The following is an 18,533-nucleotide window of genomic DNA, read 5'->3' as shown; positions in this document are numbered from 1 at the left end:
CCTCATGCATGCTTTGCTTAATTCTTTACTAGAGGAGTTGGCGTCAGGTACCAAAAAAAAAAAAAAAAGGATCAATTCTATGTAAAAATTTAATGGTAGTATTTGACAATAATTGTTTAAATTTATTTTTTTTAATTTTTTAAAAATTAAGTAAAATAAATGTTACTTTAGTGATACAATTGTTCTAGAAGTCAATTATTATTTAACATTAATTTTTATTTTTTAAATAAGATACGAAAACAATATTTAAAAAAAAACGCTTTATTAACCATGCTTCATGACACCAAACCTCATGTTGATTTATTTAAGAATATAAGTGTTCAATAATATATAAAAATAAACATAGTTGTCGATTGATTCTGCTATCCTATCTAACATTACAAAGGCATGCATTTGGCCGATCCATTTTTTTTTTCTACTGATCTATATTGGGAAAATTAGGGTGGCATGTTAGAGGCTTAGGATAATTATAAAAATTATTTTTAATGTTTGAAAAATATAATAAATATCTTTAAAATTTAATTTTATGTCACAAGTTTTCCTAACCACAACTTCGGTTCATCATAACCCAAATGAATTGTTCATCTCAGTCTTCCTAAATCATGTGGGTTATGTTGAAATCCTGATTTCTTTTTCTTTCTCTTTCTCTTTTGGGTTTGATGGAACTTAGACGAATATGGGTTCTCTCTGTGTTATAAAGAACCGTATCTTTTTAAATAAAATAAATCTTGGTGTAATGATAAAATTGTTTCAAAAAATAATTATTATTTAAGAAGAGAGGAGTTGAAATTATACATATAAAGCGTATTGGTCGATGAATATGAATGGCCATCTCTGTCTTTATTGCGCAGTTTCACACAGAGATTTTGCTTCCTTATTCTTATAACATTTTTGATTTAATTATCTTTATAAATAAAGAGAAAATTGTGTACTAAAAAAACATCATCCCTCTTATTTGAAAAACAAGAGAATCTTTTATGCAAAAATGTCTCTTTTTTTAATTAATGCAAGAACAAGTGGATATAGTGTGTCACGATCTTTGGACGATGATAAGTCATATTAGTGATAATTGATCATACGTGTGGCCTCTTATGTTTCATTGGATATCCTAATATTAAATGTCAAGAAGTTGACTATAATCAAATATAAAATTTATATGCATCAAATGTAAAGCATCTTTGGCTATATATAATCAAACATAGAATTTTATATGCATCAAATGTAAGCATCTTGGCTATATATATAATCAAACATATATAGACTCTTATGGATCAAATGTAAGTTATTTATAACTAAAAGGCTTGATTATTATTCTAAATGTGGTGCAGTAGTTGATGATAATGATGGTTGTTCTTGAAATGACACAATAGCCACCTTAAACTAAATTCTTGGGTTTTTGTATTGTCTTCATTATTTTCGGAGTTTTGTGGGTTGGTCAACTACGAAACATTCTTTCATTCAACAAAATCAGTACATATTGGGGTTCATTTTTTCTATTAACTGAGTTCGATCCTAGAATCAACTGGATATTATAATTAGCCGTTAATATGTTTTTTCCTTGTATTATAAAGATCTCCTATGCTACTAAAAATAAAGTGAATTATCTATTTTACCCTTATAATTTTTCTCCTTTCCCTAATTACAAAAATAAAAAAAAATAAAAGTCCTCAATCACGGTAGCTGACCGCTATCGACGGTTGGAATTAGAGATAGCGAACCCTACCCTAGAAATAGGAAAATCTCCTCAAGTTTATGATGAATCCCAAAATCTAAGGTTAATTGTGGATTTAGATATGATTGGAAAAGAGAAAGCGAAAAAGCGAAAAAAAAGAAGAAAGTGAACACGCACACGCACGTTATTACGTACTATCACCATTATTGGCACAAAGAGATTGATTTGAAATACGAGGGTATTTTTAATTTTAAAATATTTAATTTTCTTTATTGTTTTTGGAGTTTTGTGAGTTGGTCAACTGCGAAATTTTCTTTTATTCAACAAAATTAGTACATATTAGGGTTCATTTTTTCTATTCACTGAGTCTCCAAAATCAACTGGATATTATAAGCCATTAACATGTCTTTCCCTTGAATTAATTAATTTCTTACTTATACATACAAGCACCCATTAGTTATCAATTTTATCCTCTTCTTTTCTAATCAGAAAGGGTATCTATTTATTTAACAATAACCCAACCTCCAATCTACATTAACCATATCCTTAATCTTTGCAGCTCCCCTTCACCAAAAATTGAGCCTTTTGGCATCTAATTTGGGTTAAAATTATAGCAAAAATAATCATTGAATACGATTGTCATAAAAAAAATTGGGGTAAATGCACAAATCACCTATGAGTTTGATATAATTATAAAGACCTTCCTTCATCTGAAAAAAATTATAAAGATCTCCTATGCTATTAAAAACAAAGTAAATGACTTATTTTACCCTTATAATTTTTCTCCTCTCTTTAATTACAAAAATAAAAAAATAGAGGACATGAATTATGACAGCCAACCACTATCGATGGTTGGGGGATTAGCAATAACGAACCCTAGAAATAGGGTTTATTGCCAACCCAAAGATTTTCCTCAGGTTTGTGATGAATATTGAAATTTAAAGTACATTACGAACGTAGATTTAATTAAAAGAGAGAAAGTGAAAGAGCGAAGAAGAAAAGGAAGAAAAAAAAAACACACACATTATTACTATCACCATTATTGAGAGAGAGAGATTAATTTAGATACAAAAATATTTTTAATTTTAATATATTTAATTATCGTCATTGTTGAATAATGAGAGTATCGACTTGTATGCGTTTTAAACTTCAAGAAAAATCTCTATAATTTCTTAAATTAGAGATAGATCCTTACAATTGTGACAAACCTCAAAAGGTGGATAATATATCTTACCAAAAAATTATGTAGCTTACTTCATATGTGTACTTAAGAAAACAAAAATAGTTTAGGTGGATCATAATAGTAAAAATGTAACTGCATGTGACATGACGTAAGTGATACTTTTATATAAAAGATAACATTTCTGTACATCATCAAATTTAATGCAATATTTTTCTTTGTGAATGCAGCGATATAGGTAGATGGGACGGTTGTCCTATTAGTATACCCAAATGCCAAAACTATGAATGCTGACAAACTCAACTGCACCTAACACATGTCCATGGAACCAACCACTCCTTAAACTAGGATTCGTTTTCTTATACTTGAACGTTTGCTAACAATTAATTGTTAGCAAACGTTCTTAATCTAATTGTGAGTAAAGCTAATCAAGTAGCAACACTAACAATAACAATAACAATGCCAAATCTTAATCTCCATAAGTGGGATCGGCTACAAATACTCTAGCTAGCTAGCCAGCCAGCCAGCCATTCATCTTTAAATCTACTCTAGTCCCAATTGGAAGGGAAAAAAAAATCTCTTCTAAAGAACTTGGAGATCACCTTGAATCGATTGATTTAAGTAATTGCACAATTTTTAATTCAAGTATCTGCATTCAATCGCATGTTAGAAATATAAAACAATCAAAGAACATACATGATTTTACATAGAAAATTTAATAAAAATACCCTAAGAGTAAAAACCACAAAACCTAGTCTGACCAAGCAATCTATTTACTATTAAGAAGAAAAATGAAAAGACAACTTAAAAAGCCCACCTAGCAGAAGTCCTCTCGCACATCAAGTGCTGAATCCATCATCTTGTGGGCGTGCTTTTCTTCTACCAACAATTGAATTAGAATCATAAACCTTCGATTTCTTTGGCCTCGGGTCACTACAAGAAGGGGGTATTATCGGCGAACTTTTCTCGACGGTTTAAACAATTGATGGGAAAACACCACAATCCCCGACAGTTATGTAAGCCGCCGGTGATGTTGATCCATCCCAGGTGATTTTTATAAACTGTCGGTGATATTGAACCTTTACCGGCGATTTTATAAATTGACTGGAATTTTGACCCTTAAAATCGTCGGAAATATGATTTATATACCCCCGTGCGCCCCCGCCTCTGCCCCCGCCCAAATTAATCTTCCCCAAAATCCCCTCTGCAAACCCTAACCCTCTCTCGCTAGCTCTCGTTGCTACCTCCCTCGCCATTGCTTGCCTTGCCCTCGCTCGCTCACTCTCAATTGCTCTCGTCGTTGCCTCCCTTGCCTCGTTCTCAGTTGCTCTTGCTCGCTCTCAGTCGCTCTCGCTTGGTCTCGCCACTTCCCCTCTAGCCTCGCTCTCTCTCGCCGCTGCCTCCCTCGCCATTGCTTGCCTCACCCTCGCTCGCTCACTCTTAGTCGCTCTCACCCTTGCTGCTCGCTCCGTCGTGCTCGATGTCGTTGCCTGCAGATTGCTTCTCTTAATCTGTGTCACTCTCGCCCTCGCTCGCTCAGCCGCTCTTGCTCTCACCTTTGCCCTCTTAGAATCATCAAGTAAGTCTCTGAATGAATTTTGCTCTCTTAGTCTGTGTGACTCTCGCTGCCTACATACATATAATGAATTTTGCTCTCTTATATCTCTGAATGAAGTTTCTAACGGCATTTTAGATCTTAAATTCTTAATAAACTGTTTTAATATTACTTTGATCAATTACAATCATTTCAATTGAATCAAATTTTTAAAATTTCAATTCAATTTAATTCTATTTTATGCATACAAATTCGATTATATCATCAAATTACCTTATAATTGCCCGATTTAATTGAATGCTCCACTGTATTATGAATTTGTTTATGGCTATCTTCTTGACTTGATTACGCATGGTCTCTTCTCCCCCATCTAGTTTGGGTTCGGGTTTGTGTAGGTTTTGAACAACCTGATTCCTCGTCCAAACACAGATCAAGCGCGATAAACAATAAAACCAAAAGCTTTAAACCAAAAACTATACATACAAGACACAGCAATATACGTGTTCGGATCAATAGATCCTACTCATGGCAGAGGCTCCGCCTCTAGTCAATCCACTAGATCTCAAGTTTACAAACGATTACAAGATCATAAATCGAAAAAAAAACAATATTGCAATACAATTGAAAAATCAGAAACAAAACAACAAGATCAAGATAGATCTGTTCTATACCGATCTCACGATCAAGAATATGAATCTGATCTATCAGTCTATCAATCTCTCATGCCTCAAGCGTTTAAAACACATAGAGATTAAGCAATAAACCGTTCTTACTGTTAGATTTTACCATGGCAGCAACCAAACAACCGATTGAAACAGAGATCAGAACGAAGGATTCACGAAATGTGTCTCGTTTCAAGAATCGCTGACTTAGGGTTTCAGAGAGAGAGAGCACAAGATAATATCAGAAAGTTCTGGACATTAGGGCATCTGGAAGCCCTTATATATTAGTGCCAAATGGACCAGAAAATGGGCTCTGGCCAGCAATGGACAAACACCGTGAAAAAGATATGGGTTCAGCCCATAATAAAACTCAACAGCCCATAACTAATAATAACATGCATTATATTAACAACAATTATAATGAGACATAATCATATTCTAAAAACAAATATAATACGCATCTTAATATCATGTAACAACATGTTATCAATCTGTTAAAAATATTAAACACATTTTAAATTACATAAAATCAATACTTCGAGTATAAACAATGATGTTAATTTTAGAAAATAAGTCAAAGGGTGCCTAAAAGACTTGGTCTTTGTTGTCCCTGTTCTATATAATTTATGATTGAGCAAGTTATGTAATGGTCACTGTTTTAAACAATTAAGTTTGTTAGCAAAGTTATGGTGAAAGCAATGGATATGTGACACTTAGAGGCTCATGAGAGTCATGGTTTGGATGTGATGGGGTGCTGAGTGTCCTCCACAAACTTCCATTGGAATTTGGAATTAAGAAACCATGTGCCCCTTCCTCATATGTCAAAACCAGTAAATTACGCTACTTACCAGGTTCTATGTATCCTTCTAAAATTATACTAATTTACTGTTTATCAAAATAAAATTATAAATTTACATATATTACTAATAGAATTATAATTTAATATAATATAAAAGGTGATGTGTCACTATTTTAAAATTATTAAATAAATTATTACATTTTTTAAAAATCGAGCAATGTTAGCAAATAAACTAGTTGTCAGCTAGATGATGGTGTTACAATGATAGCTTTACTTTGTTTTCAGGATCAAATTAATTATTGTCTTTTAAAAATAATCACAAAAACATTAAGATTTATATTAACCATCGTAATATTTTTAATTAATTACTTTGTTTTTAAGATCAAATCGGGCAATATTTTTAAATTTAGATTTATATTAACCATCATAATAGGTGTTATTTTGACATCATTGAATAGGAACTTAATTCCATTAACAACATCAAGTATATTATCAGGGTCTTGCTAAGCTAAAATTTGATTAAAAGTTGGGGCAGCCCTACATCCATCTACCTCTAATTCAAAGTTGTAGTAACTCTTATTTTTTTTATTCACTGTGAAGCTTTGAAAATTTGATAGGTCAAAACTATTAGTGCCATGTCAAAGTGCATCGTTTGGGCCACACAAATATGTTTAAATGGAATGGTAACTTTAGTTTCAAATATGACTAAGATTATGTATTCTAACAAAGAGCTTTACAGTTTAAATTGTGTTAACTTTACAGTTTAAAAAGCTAAAAAAATTATTATTTTTTTGGTTTATTCCAGCCCAAGGTGGTGTCTGGTTAGAATGCTTCTGCTTCTCAATGTACATTTTTAACTTATTCTCGTTTATTTCAACACTTTTTGACTTCCACCCCCCCCCCCCCCCCCCCCCCCCCACAACACATTATATATATACATCCTGACTTTCTCAATTAATGTGTTAAGACTTTAATATATTCTAATTCCATTCTTAGAACACCTTTTAAATCTTTATTTTTATCAGGTTTGATATATAAATTATTCTAATAGAGCTGGATAAGAGTTGGATTAACATATCAAACAGGCTAGATCCTCGATAAGAACAAGGAATCCAGGAGTTTCTTCAGTTTGTCTATAGACATAAAGCTCCTAGGGCAAGTATATATTGTCCGTGTATTAAATGTGTTAACAAATATTTTCATAAACGAGATGTTGTGGAGGAACACCTCATTCTGAATGGGTTTGACACTAATTACATAATATGGACGATTCATGGAGAGCTATATGTGCCTTGTCATAGTCGAGAAGAATTTCAAGATCAAGAATGTAATATTGGAGATGATATGGTGGGAATAATACATGATGCACATGGAGTTTCCAGACATAATGTTGGAAGCAATGAAGAAGCTATGAGATTCTATGAATTGTTGGAGTAGGCAGAAATAGAGTTATGGCCTGGTTGTAAGAACTTCACAACATTATCGTTTATTGTTCGTTTACAACACTTGAAGGTATTGGGTGGGTTGTCGAATAAAATATTGGATATGTTACTTGAGTTGTTGAATGAGACATTCCCAGAAGAAGTGTCATTGCCACGATCGTATCGGGAGGCTAAGAAATTGAGTGAGGATTTAGGTTTTAAGTACTATAAGTATGATGCATGTCCTAACAATTATATGCTCTTTTGGAAAGATGCATCAAAGTTGGACATATGTACTTTTTGTGGGGAGTCAAGGTACAAAGAATACGAGGTGCACGTGGATGACTATATAACGAAGGTGAAAAAAGTCATTTCTAAACAAGTACAACACTTTCCTTTGATTTCGAGACTGCAAAGATTGTTTATGTCTAACAAAACAACATCGTTAATGAGGTGGCATGAAGAAGGTAGAACAAATGATGGTATAATGAGTCACCCTGCTGATTTATTGGCTTGGCAATATTTTGATGAACAACATCCAAAATTCGCTGAAGATAGTCGCAATGTTAGACTTGGTTTGGCTTCAGATGGGTTTAATCCGTTTCGAACAATGATCATTAATTAGCTATAACATTTGGCCAGTTGTGTTAATACCATATAATCTACCGTCTTGGTTGTGTATGAAACAACCTTATTTCATCTTGTCTTTATTGATTGATGAACCTCGTGCACCAGGAGACAATATTGATGTGTTTCTGCAACCGTTGATTCAAGAGTTACAATAATTATGGAGCGAGGGGATAGAAACTTACGATGCTTCAAGAAAAGAAACGTTTCACAGGTATGCAATATTATTGTGGACGATTAATGATTTTTCTGCGTATGCTAATTTATCTAGAAGGAGTACTCGAGGAAGAGTTGCTTGTTCTTGTTGCATGAAAGAGACGGAGTCTAAATGGTTAAAATATGGTGGTAAGTTTTGTTATATAAGTGATCGTAGATTCTTGGAGGACATGAGCCATCCTTTTCGGTTAGATAAGAAGAATTTTGATGGAACCATTGAGAATCGTGTTGCTCCTCCTTAGTTATCTGGCTACGATGTATTCAAAGATGTTGAATTTGTTAAGAAGATGTATGAAAATCGTGAGAATTCTGATGCTAGTGTTGGGAGAGGAATGGGCGGTTGGAGAAAACATAGTATATTCTTTGAGCTTCCATATTGGCAAGACAATTTGATCTGACATAATCTTGACGTCATGCACATTGAGAAAAATGTTTGTGACAACATAATTTGAACGTTATTAAATGTTTCAGGTAAAACAAATGACAACTTGAAAGCATGTCTTGATTTGAAAAAACTAGGGGTAAGAAAAAAGTTGCATCCTGAAGATCATTTAGGTGGAATGAAGTATTTACCTCCTACACCTTTCACATTAAAAGTATTGCTTGTTTATTATATATATTAACTAAACTATTTTGAAAGATAGCCATCCTCACATGCTAGTGCTTCTGCTGCATATGCAAGCACACCATCATCCGAAGCTGAATGCGCTGGATTATCGACACTAGAATGTGGTCATAATTTAGAGGTAATTAGCTACCAAATAGTTAATATACTGAAATGTAAAATATACTTCAAAATCATTTATGCTTCTTTAAACATAGATTGGTGAATTTGTTCACTTGATGAATGGACGAATACCTCGCCACATTGTTGTTGAGGCAATCATTATGTCCATTCATCTGACCAAATCTATAGGGGGAGTAGAGCTAGGTAATGAGTTTGTTGAAATTAGTATTTAGAAAGTGCTGAAGCCTTTATATCCATTCCCTCAACAATTTTCTAGGATGTGTGTCTTGAGGGATGCTAATAACAGTAAAATTACGATACCGTGGAGGGTTTTTGATGTAAGTGTTTTTGTCTTATATGCATTTATAATGATATGCAATTTCATAGTTAACGTACATACAAATTTGAAATGTGTTGTACTTAAATATGAATGATCAAGTGTGTTGTACTTAAATAAATCTATTGTTTTCCAATGCAGATCGACAAAATATGATATGCAATTTTGGTTGAAAAATGGCATGATGGCGTAATTAAGGGTTATCTGAGGTCACTTGGACATGTTTTAGTTTAGAATTGATTTGTATGTGTTTTTGTATGGTATTGTGTAATGAGACGAGACAAGATCGATTTTTTTAAATGATGTTGTACTTAAATAGATTTATTATTTACAATTGCTATACTTATTGTGTGCGGGTGAATCCTTTAATTGTTGGTGGTTTTTTGTTGTTGTGGATATATATAGGTTATTTATTGATTGTTTGTATAGTTTTTAATTTTTTTTTTAAAAAATTGTTGGTGATTTTTTTTGTTTTTCGACAGTTGACATTTGCCCGCGATTTTCAAAAACCGTCAGTAAAGTTCTAACTTTCTCGACGGTTTACTGGTAGTTTTTAAATCGCTGAAATTTTCTAGCGATTTTTCTAAATCGTCGGTAATGATTATTTTTATCAGCGGTTTAAAAACCGCTGGTAAATAGTCTTTTTCGGCAATTTTTAACCGTCGAAAATTTTTTCCGACGAAAATATTTCTGGCGGTTATAATTATCGTCGGTAAAATTTTTACTGACGATTTTTTAACTTTTTTCGACGTATTTTTTTGCCACGAAAAAAAAGTTCAAACTCTATAGTGGACTTTTTTCGACGTTTTTTTTTACCACCAAAAAAAAGTTCAAACTCTGTAGTGGGTGCTGAATCTATCATTTTTCCATAGTGATCTCCTTGTAACAACTACTGAAGTACATAATGAAAACTAAAGGTATCTCTACTTGAACTTTTCAAGTTTATTCGATTATGCTTTTGAAAACTTGTATTATGACTTTAGTCCAAACCCATTATTAGATAGCCAAGAGAGTACAATTTTCTAGAATCTAAATTGACTGTCGGTCAAAGTACAGTTCCTAAGGGATGATATGAAACTGAACCTTTATGCATACACCTCAGACCAATTGTACACATCAAATGGCCCTTTAAAGCACTTACATGAGAATCTACCACTGGGCCAGATTTTTTTTTAGTTTTTAAATATTTTTAAAAATTAATATTTTATATTAATAAACTAAACACTTAAATAATTTTTCATAAATTACTTTTTAAAAAAGATTTTGAAGAATTATGAGAAATGAGTAAACTTGCATAAAAAATTAATTGTGACAAAAAAAATAAAATATAATATACGCATTAATTTACAAACTTATGATTTTGACATTAACTCTTTCAGTTGATATTACTATAGTTGAAAGAATATTTTTTGTAATGAGTATTGTGAAGAATTGAATGCGCAATAGAATTGAAGATCAATGGATAAATAATAGCTTAGTTGTGTATGTTGATAAAGATATTCTTAATAAAATTAATAATTAAGTTATTATGTGACGTTATCAAAATATGAAAAATCATAAAGGACATTATAATTTTTTTTTGAATTTTAATATTATTATTATTGTCTTACTTTTAAAATTATATTTTTTATATTTAAATTCACTGCCCCGAATCAAAATTCTGGCTCCTCCACTCTCCACAATGGACATTCAATCACGGTCCTGATCCAGGCAACTATCTACTTTAGGTCCAGATGTCACGTGGTGTTACCATTTTTAGAAGAAAACTCTTGTGACACGATTCATATCTCTTCATAACAGCTGCAGTAAAAGGTTAACCAAGACTCAGGATAATAGGGCGTAAATCATCTTAGACAAATATACTATTTAATGAAAAAGAAAAACTTATGATTTTATGAGCAACAAACATTAGACGTGCTCAAATTGTCTTCAAGAACAGAGTTATGTCAAGAAAACCTTCCGGAAAGTGATAAAAGACAAAACATAAATAGGACATGCTGTCATAATTTATGCCTCCATGCAAGAGTACTGCAACATTTCATATTCCTGCCAAGCCCTTTAGTTTAAATAAACATTCTGCCAATGATGTATACTTCTAGATAGTCCACAATGTTTTTCAGCTCATAGCCTCATACAACAGTTGCTTGAAAAAATTGGCTTGAATTCAGCTCCCCTTCAGTCTTACAATTATGTCATCATGTCCAAGTGCAAAATTATCCAACTGATATGGGTTATTGCAACATAAACAAGGTCCAGATGCTTTATGGAACACAGATGCAACCAGTACTGTTAAGCACTTTCCCACCCCAGATAGGAAGTTAGGTTTGATAAAAATAGACAGGGCTACTTCAGTAAAAGATCATAATCACCCTTTAGCTGAAAGATGAGATCACATGCAGAAACAAATTGAAAGAGATTTTAACAAGCAGGGAAAGACTCACACTATAGGCGTTTGTCATTTGACATTTGGAGAGCATGAAGACAGGAATATTCCATTACTTAACTTCCTCCAAGTTAAATTGCATTTTTGCATGACATCAATGGTTTCACCTTCATTACTTGTCTATATCTTTTGTCAATGCCATCCTTAATTCTCTTATGTAATTCATCATCCAACAGATCATTCTTTCCTGCTGTGTTCAGCACCTTACAAACTAAGGTATATGTATAGTCTCCAGGAACTGAGTCTCCGTCAACTAACCCGACCAGAAAATCCCTAGCCTCCAACATCCTTCCAGCTTCACACAGAGCATGAATAACTGGAGTATATGAACTTGAAGTGGGAACCCCATGGTCCATCTTTTGCATCCTTCGCAACATGCCAATAGCCTTATCAATCTCATTAACAGCATTGTAGTACCTAATGAAAGAATTATAGGTGACCCGGTTTGGGAGACATCCATTTTTGTTCATGTTATCAAACAATTCTAAGGCTCTCTCAATTCTATTTGTCTTACAACAACCATCAATCAAACAGTTGTAAGTTACAACATCAGGAATAAAACCCTTGAAGAGCATATCACGAAACAAGTGGTTTGCTTCCCACAACCTCCTCCTAATGGCCTTTTTGCACCCAGTTTGCATGCTGTACTTGCAGTAAGAACTAATCATGATTGTGTACGTTAATGTATCAGGCGGGCATCTTGAAGGTAATTCCATTTGCTCCAACAAAAACTTTGCCTTCTTAAAGTTTCCAACCCTGCAAAGAGCATAAATGATTGTGTTATATGCATAAACATCTGGTTTGCAGTGAAACTGCTTCATCCTATAGAATGCAGCTAATGCTTCATTAACTAATCCCTCTTCTCCAAGAACTTTGATCAAATATGTCATTGTCTTAGTTGTCACAAGCTCACCATTTTCTCTCCTTGCCATATCTTCGAGAAATTCCCAAAGGGCTTTCAGTCTACTGGCTCTAGCCAATGCACAAGCCATCTCTCGGCAAGTTATTGCATTATGGGTAAACCCAAAATAGGTCTCAACCCAATAGTAGAACACCAATGCTTTTTTCAATCCTAAGTTAACCTTCTGAGGATCTCTATGTGCAACTGGACCAAGAACAAGAACACCATTTTGAGCTTTATTAGATTCTTCTCGAAGGTTTCTTTGCTTGAGAGGAGCACGGTGTCTGAAGCTTTTTTGAAGACCAATGGATCTGGTTGAATGGAAAAGTAATCTGGGTATAGATCTCAAAACCTCAGAAACAGCTTCAATGCTCCATGGCTGGTTGGTATTTTGAGTATTGGAAGCTGCAGGAGCTAGCTCTGCATCAAATGGCCTGTTTTGGATGATCACAGACAACACTTGGTTTACAAGAGAGCTGTTGCTACGGAGCAGAGGCTTAGATGAGATCATTCTGTGAGAACAAAGAGCTACTATGTCACGACCCTAGGGAGGAATATGTAATATTGTAAAATGTAGGGTTAATGGGGAATTAAAGGAATTACCAGCAAGCGATTAATCTGTTGGGTAGTTGGAGTGGTTGAGCTAGCTAGAGGTCTTATAAAGCATGGACCTACAAAATTAGAGGGTATCTTGGAAGTTAATAACAAATTCCCTCTCTTTCTTGATTCTATCTTTTGTCTCCTATCTGTTATTCTCTTCTTCTCTCATTCTTACCTCTAAATTCTACTGATTTTGCAAGCCCTAGTCTCAGGGCTTGACAAAGGGGTATCAGAGCCGTCGGTCTGGCGGTGGGATAGTAGCGACAGTAGTAGAAGAAACAAGTGCAGCCCAACGCAGGTGAAGATCGCAAAGCGATGGTGGAAGGAACGCGACAGAGACAATTGGGAGGTCAAATTGGAAACAATGGAATTTGGCGTAAATAACACCCAGGATGTGCTGCGTCAAACAAGGGAAGAATTGGTGGAATGGAAAGAGCTCATGCAATCGACCACGGAAAAACAACAAGAAATGGTAGAAAGATGCTAAGAATCGGTTCAAAAGTGTCAAGAAACAGTGGAACAACAAGGGCAGAGGATCAATAGCATGTTAAATATGCTGGCCTCTCTACCCCAATTCCGGTTATCACTGGAATTTCCATCGAGAAAAACATCAACACCAATATTGCAGCAACACGGCGATTGTTTGGGTACGAAAGTAGCCACGGAAGAGGCGGAGCAACAATTACTCCGAGATAACGCGGGAAGGAACGGCCAACTGATGTCACATGGCCATGCACCTACTCCTAGATTGGAAATCCCACTATTTGAGGGAAAGAGTCCAAGATGGTGGTTAGGGCAGTGCGAGCGATTCTTCCAACTCTACTAGACGATGGAAGATTAGAAAGTAACTTTAGTGGTAGCATACTTGAACGAAGTAGCAGATTCTTGGTACCAAGGGTGGGTCCAAGATGGAAAGCTGCAAGGGGGGTGGAGAGCTTTCGCAAATAGCCTGTGAGAACGTTTCGGAGAAAAGAAAATGACGAACGTTGTAACGCCCCGTAAATGCCAATTTAATTTAATTTTGGGGTAATTTAAATTAAAGGAAATATTAAAATAATTTGTTGTGATTTAATAAAATTTACTTATGTGATTTTAAGGAAATAAGAAATTAAAATAATTAATTAATTTGTTTTAGGAATTTCTGGAATTATAGGAAAATTAAAAGAAATTCAATAATGGGATTTTCAGAAATTTCGGGAGTTAATGTAATTAATTAAGTGGGCGTTAGTGCAATTAATGGAAGTTTAGGGGTGCTGGCGTGAATCGCGGAAGAGGCCAAAAGTCACATTAAATATAACTTAAAACATATATAGGTTAGATGCGAGCGTGGGCGCGGGCGGTTCGCGCGCGAGGCGGCCAGGCAGCGGATGAGGGATCGAATCGCGGGGGCTGCGCGCGAGGAGGGGAAATTTTGGCTGATTTAATTCAGCCATAGGCGTCAAAACGACGTCGTTTCGTCAATGGCGGTGGCTCCCAGTGGCTGGCCCGCGCGCTGCCACGTGGCCGCGCCTCAGCCGCTCGTTTTTGGCCGATTTAAGCCCGATTTCGGGCGTTCTTTTTGCATGCGAACAGTAAGGAATTACAGAAAAGAGCAGCAGCGTGCGCGAGAGAAATTTCTGAGATTTTGGGGCTTCAAAAATTGGATTAAACTCCGTTTAATCCCTGATTTAATTATCCAGGTATGTAGAGCAGTTAGTAATTAATATTCTGTACGGTCAGAATTTCGTTTTGCGTCCAATTTTATTAATTTTGGCAAATAATTGGGATATTGCAGTTTGTATAATTTTTACTACTTTTGGACCCAACGAGCCTAAGGATATCTCTGATAAGGCAAGTTCTTCTTACCTATCTCGTCGTTTCTGTCGTTGGCGATTTATTGGGCCTCCCTTCGTTTGTTTCGGCCATTAATTAATTATGAAGTTTTTAAACGGTTAGTTTAAGATTTAATTTATTAAATGGATCTCGTGGGTTTTATTCGTTGGTTGCCTACGGGGGTTTGTGCCACCCCCCTGCCTGTTGGGAATGATGCCGTACTCACCCGGGACTAGGTTCTTAGCGGTTCGGGTATTAATTGGATTTTTGGTTATTTTCTGGCTGGAACGGTTGTGCAGTGGGGGCTAGGATCGGCGGTTCGGTGACGGAGTGACTGTCGTACGGACTACCTTAGGCCGCCGGCGAGTCTCTCCTACCCACTGACCGTTGACCGGTGCCAGGCACTGCTAACTTGCTTAGCCGTTATGTGATTATAGCATGCTTGCTTATATTTTATTCTCGTTGCATGGCTTGATGTGTACATGGGTACGGGCTCATGTTGGGATTAACATGATTTGGTTATGCTTGGTCACGGGCATTTTAGCTTGATTATGATGCATCCAGCACGGGCATATGCATCGTGTGTGGCTTACTATATGGGCGGAGCATGGCCTGATGCTTGGATGTATGGGCGCCTGGTATCACGTTGATGCTCACTACGCCATTGCATTTTATGTGCATTGCATGGCTACTGATAGTATTTAGTTCTCGGACGGGAGTACCGTTCCGAGGGAGCCTATGGCTCGGTTGTCGGGAGTACCGACGTGGATACGGGTGACGGGAGTACCGCCCCGGGACAGTGCGCACAGGTTTGTTGAGGATATTGTTGCCTTCCAGGGCAGCGGCAGGTTGGTATGGGACTTGGGTGCCAAGTGTCTTGTGTGGGCCCCAAGGACCGGAATGTGCTTTCACTATACTGCACTGTTGTGTTGTAGCGTCTCATGACTTGTGTGTACTTGTGGGGCTGTGTTTGGGATGGTCTCTTCTTTTATTTATAGCCTTTCATTTCTTATAAACTTGCTGAGTCTTGCGACTCACCTTGCTTTCCATCATTCCAGGTAAGGGTAAAGCAAAGGCCGAGGGCGAGGATCGTTCCATTTAGCAGCCGGCCGTGTTGGTAAGGTGTATAGTTAGCTGCCCCCGTCATCTCTGATGTTTTGCTAGAGTCGCTGTCTTTTATTTTTGACTGTGCCAGGTTGTCATTTGTACCTCCTATTGTTGGCACAGGGTCTGTATGTATTTTTATATACTTCATGACCGCTGTATCAGCGGGGTGCTTGTGGGCATGTATGTTTACCGTTTTGCTTCCGCTGTTAAATTTCTTATTTATGCATGCCAGGGCATTTCTGTCTTTTGTCTATTCCTCTTCCCTTCTGTGAGCGCACTCGTTCGGATAGACCGGGTGGTTAGGATATCCGGGCGGGGGTGCTTACAATGTTGGTATCAGAGCGTCATTAAGTCTATTTGGGGGACAAGTAACTGTACACCAAGGCTGTTAGGTAGAGTTAGAGTGTTAGGACGTGTCTGTTATTTCGAAATGCGTTCTAATTAAATCTGGTTGTCTAGGTATCATGGACGCACGACGTGGGCGAGGTCGTGGTAGACCGTCGGCACGAGGTAGAGGACACCTTGTCCCTACTCCGGAGGTTCAGGCTACAGGTGCGGGAGAGCAGAGACAGCCAGGGCCACCAGATATGCAGGAGACATTAGCGGGTATTTTACGAGCTGTAGATGTACTGGCAGCATCTCAGTTGCGACAGGAGCGCAGACATGATGATAGGACCGCTACGGCCCAGGCGTCGCATTCAGGTACGTCGGGAGCAGGGGACGGTTCAGGTGCTACAGTGCTTAGAGATTTTATGGCCTTGCGACCACCAGAGTTTAGTGGAGGCGCTGATGCGACGGTGGCTGAGGATTGGTTACTAGCGGTGGAGAAGCATTTGAGATCCATAGACTGTGCAGAGGCCCACAGAGTTCGGCTGGGGACTTTCTTGTTACGAGGTGACGCCGAGCGGTGGTGGGAGACCACCAGACAGAGATATGGCGATGGAGGTCCGTCATGGGCACAGTTCGTTGAGGCGTTCAATGAGACCTATGTACCAGCTTGGATCAGAGAGCAGAAGGTGTTTGAGTTCATTGAGTTACAACAGGGCAGTAAGACAGTTACGCAGTATGAGACTGAGTTCGTGGCATTATCTCGTTATGCTCCTGAGTTAGTGACCCCTGAGTCGCGTCGAGTTAGCAAGTTTCAGAGGGGGTTACGACCAGAGATCCGTCATGCCATGGCTGGTATTGAGGCCCCTGACTTCCCTACGGCTGTTCAGCGAGCCCACGCGGTGGAGAGGGATCGATTGGAGGCCCGAGCAGAGCAGTTAGTCTTGAAGGGTGCAGGGAGCAGCAGTAAGAAGAGGAAGTGGGATGCAGGCAGCCAGAGTTCGGGATTTCCACAGTGCCGGCAGTGCGGGCAGAGACACCAGGGGCAGTGTCGGGAGGTACGTCGAGATGTATGTTATCGCTGTGGTCAGCCGGGGCATTTGAAGAGAGACTGTCCACAGGCGCCTAGACCGACTACACCAGCCCCACCAGCCCCACCAGCTACACCGGCCACAGGGCAGGAGATTATTTGTTTTCGCTGTGGACAGAGGGGCCACCGAGCGAACAGGTGCACCCAGCCAGCACAGAGTGGAGGGCCACGGACTGGAGGTGTGGGGCCTAGACCAATTCAGAGACAGTCTGCACCTAGGACGCAGGGTGCAGGAGCACCATTACCTCTTCCAGCAGCACAGCGCCCAGGACCTACAGAGAGAGTTCAGATGCAGGGACAGGCATTTGCAGTGTCAGCGACCGAGGCAGCTGAGAGCAGTGATATAGTGCAAGGTATACTTACTCTCTATGGCCATGACGCACGTGCCCTATTTGATACAGGTTCCACCCACTCTTTTATAGCACCCCATTTGTTGCATAAGATCCCAATCCCGTGTAACCCCTTACCATATGATTTATCTATTTCGACACCGGGAGGGACGGTGTTGTTGGGGAGTGAGATGGTCAGGGATTGCGAGATAGGGATTTACGACCAGGTATTTGTGGGGGATCTTGTTGTTTTGGCGATCCAGGATTTTGACTTACTGTTGGGTATGGATTGGCTCTCTCGGCACTATGCTCGGGTTGATTGTCGTCGGAAGGTAATTTCATTTGAGCATCCGGGGAGACCAGTTGTTACATACCGGGGTGTGAAACCAGTGGTGACTACGCCGATGATATCAGTTATGCACGCCGAGAGACTTATTCGATGTGGGTGTGAAGCCTACTTTGCGTTCGTGACCGTGATAGCGGGGGAGAAGAAGGAGTTGGCTGCCTATCCTGTGGTGCGAGACTTTCCAGATGTGTTCCCAGATGAGTTGCCGGGACTACCACCGCACCGAGAGATTGATTTTGCGGTCGATCTGATGCCAGGTACGCAGCCTATTTCCAAGACTCCTTACCGTATGGCTGCCAATGAACTGAAAGAACTCAAGGTGCAATTGCAAGATCTTTTGGAGAAAGGTTTTATTCGGCCAAGCACATCGCCATGGGGGGCC

General features: G+C 37.9%; 2 protein-coding genes across 2 annotated transcripts in view; both read right to left on the bottom strand.

Moving 5' to 3' along the window:
• Window positions 1-18,533, bottom strand: part of LOC127807520 (metal transporter Nramp5-like) — a 45,903-nt gene that overhangs the window by 9,657 nt on the left and 17,713 nt on the right. The gene's annotated exons all lie outside the window — the stretch shown is intronic.
• On the bottom strand, window positions 11,711-13,051 carry LOC127807595 (pentatricopeptide repeat-containing protein At1g77405-like). Its single transcript, XM_052345591.1, has one exon. The coding sequence runs from the start codon at window positions 13,049-13,051 to the stop codon at window positions 11,711-11,713; it is 1,341 nt and encodes a 446-aa protein (XP_052201551.1).

Source organism: Diospyros lotus, chromosome 8 (genome assembly GCF_014633365.1).
Source record: "Diospyros lotus cultivar Yz01 chromosome 8, ASM1463336v1, whole genome shotgun sequence".
Taxonomy (NCBI): domain Eukaryota; kingdom Viridiplantae; phylum Streptophyta; class Magnoliopsida; order Ericales; family Ebenaceae; genus Diospyros; species Diospyros lotus.
The sequence above is the reverse complement of the archived record's forward strand: the minus strand, read 5'-3'. Positions and strand labels throughout refer to the sequence as shown.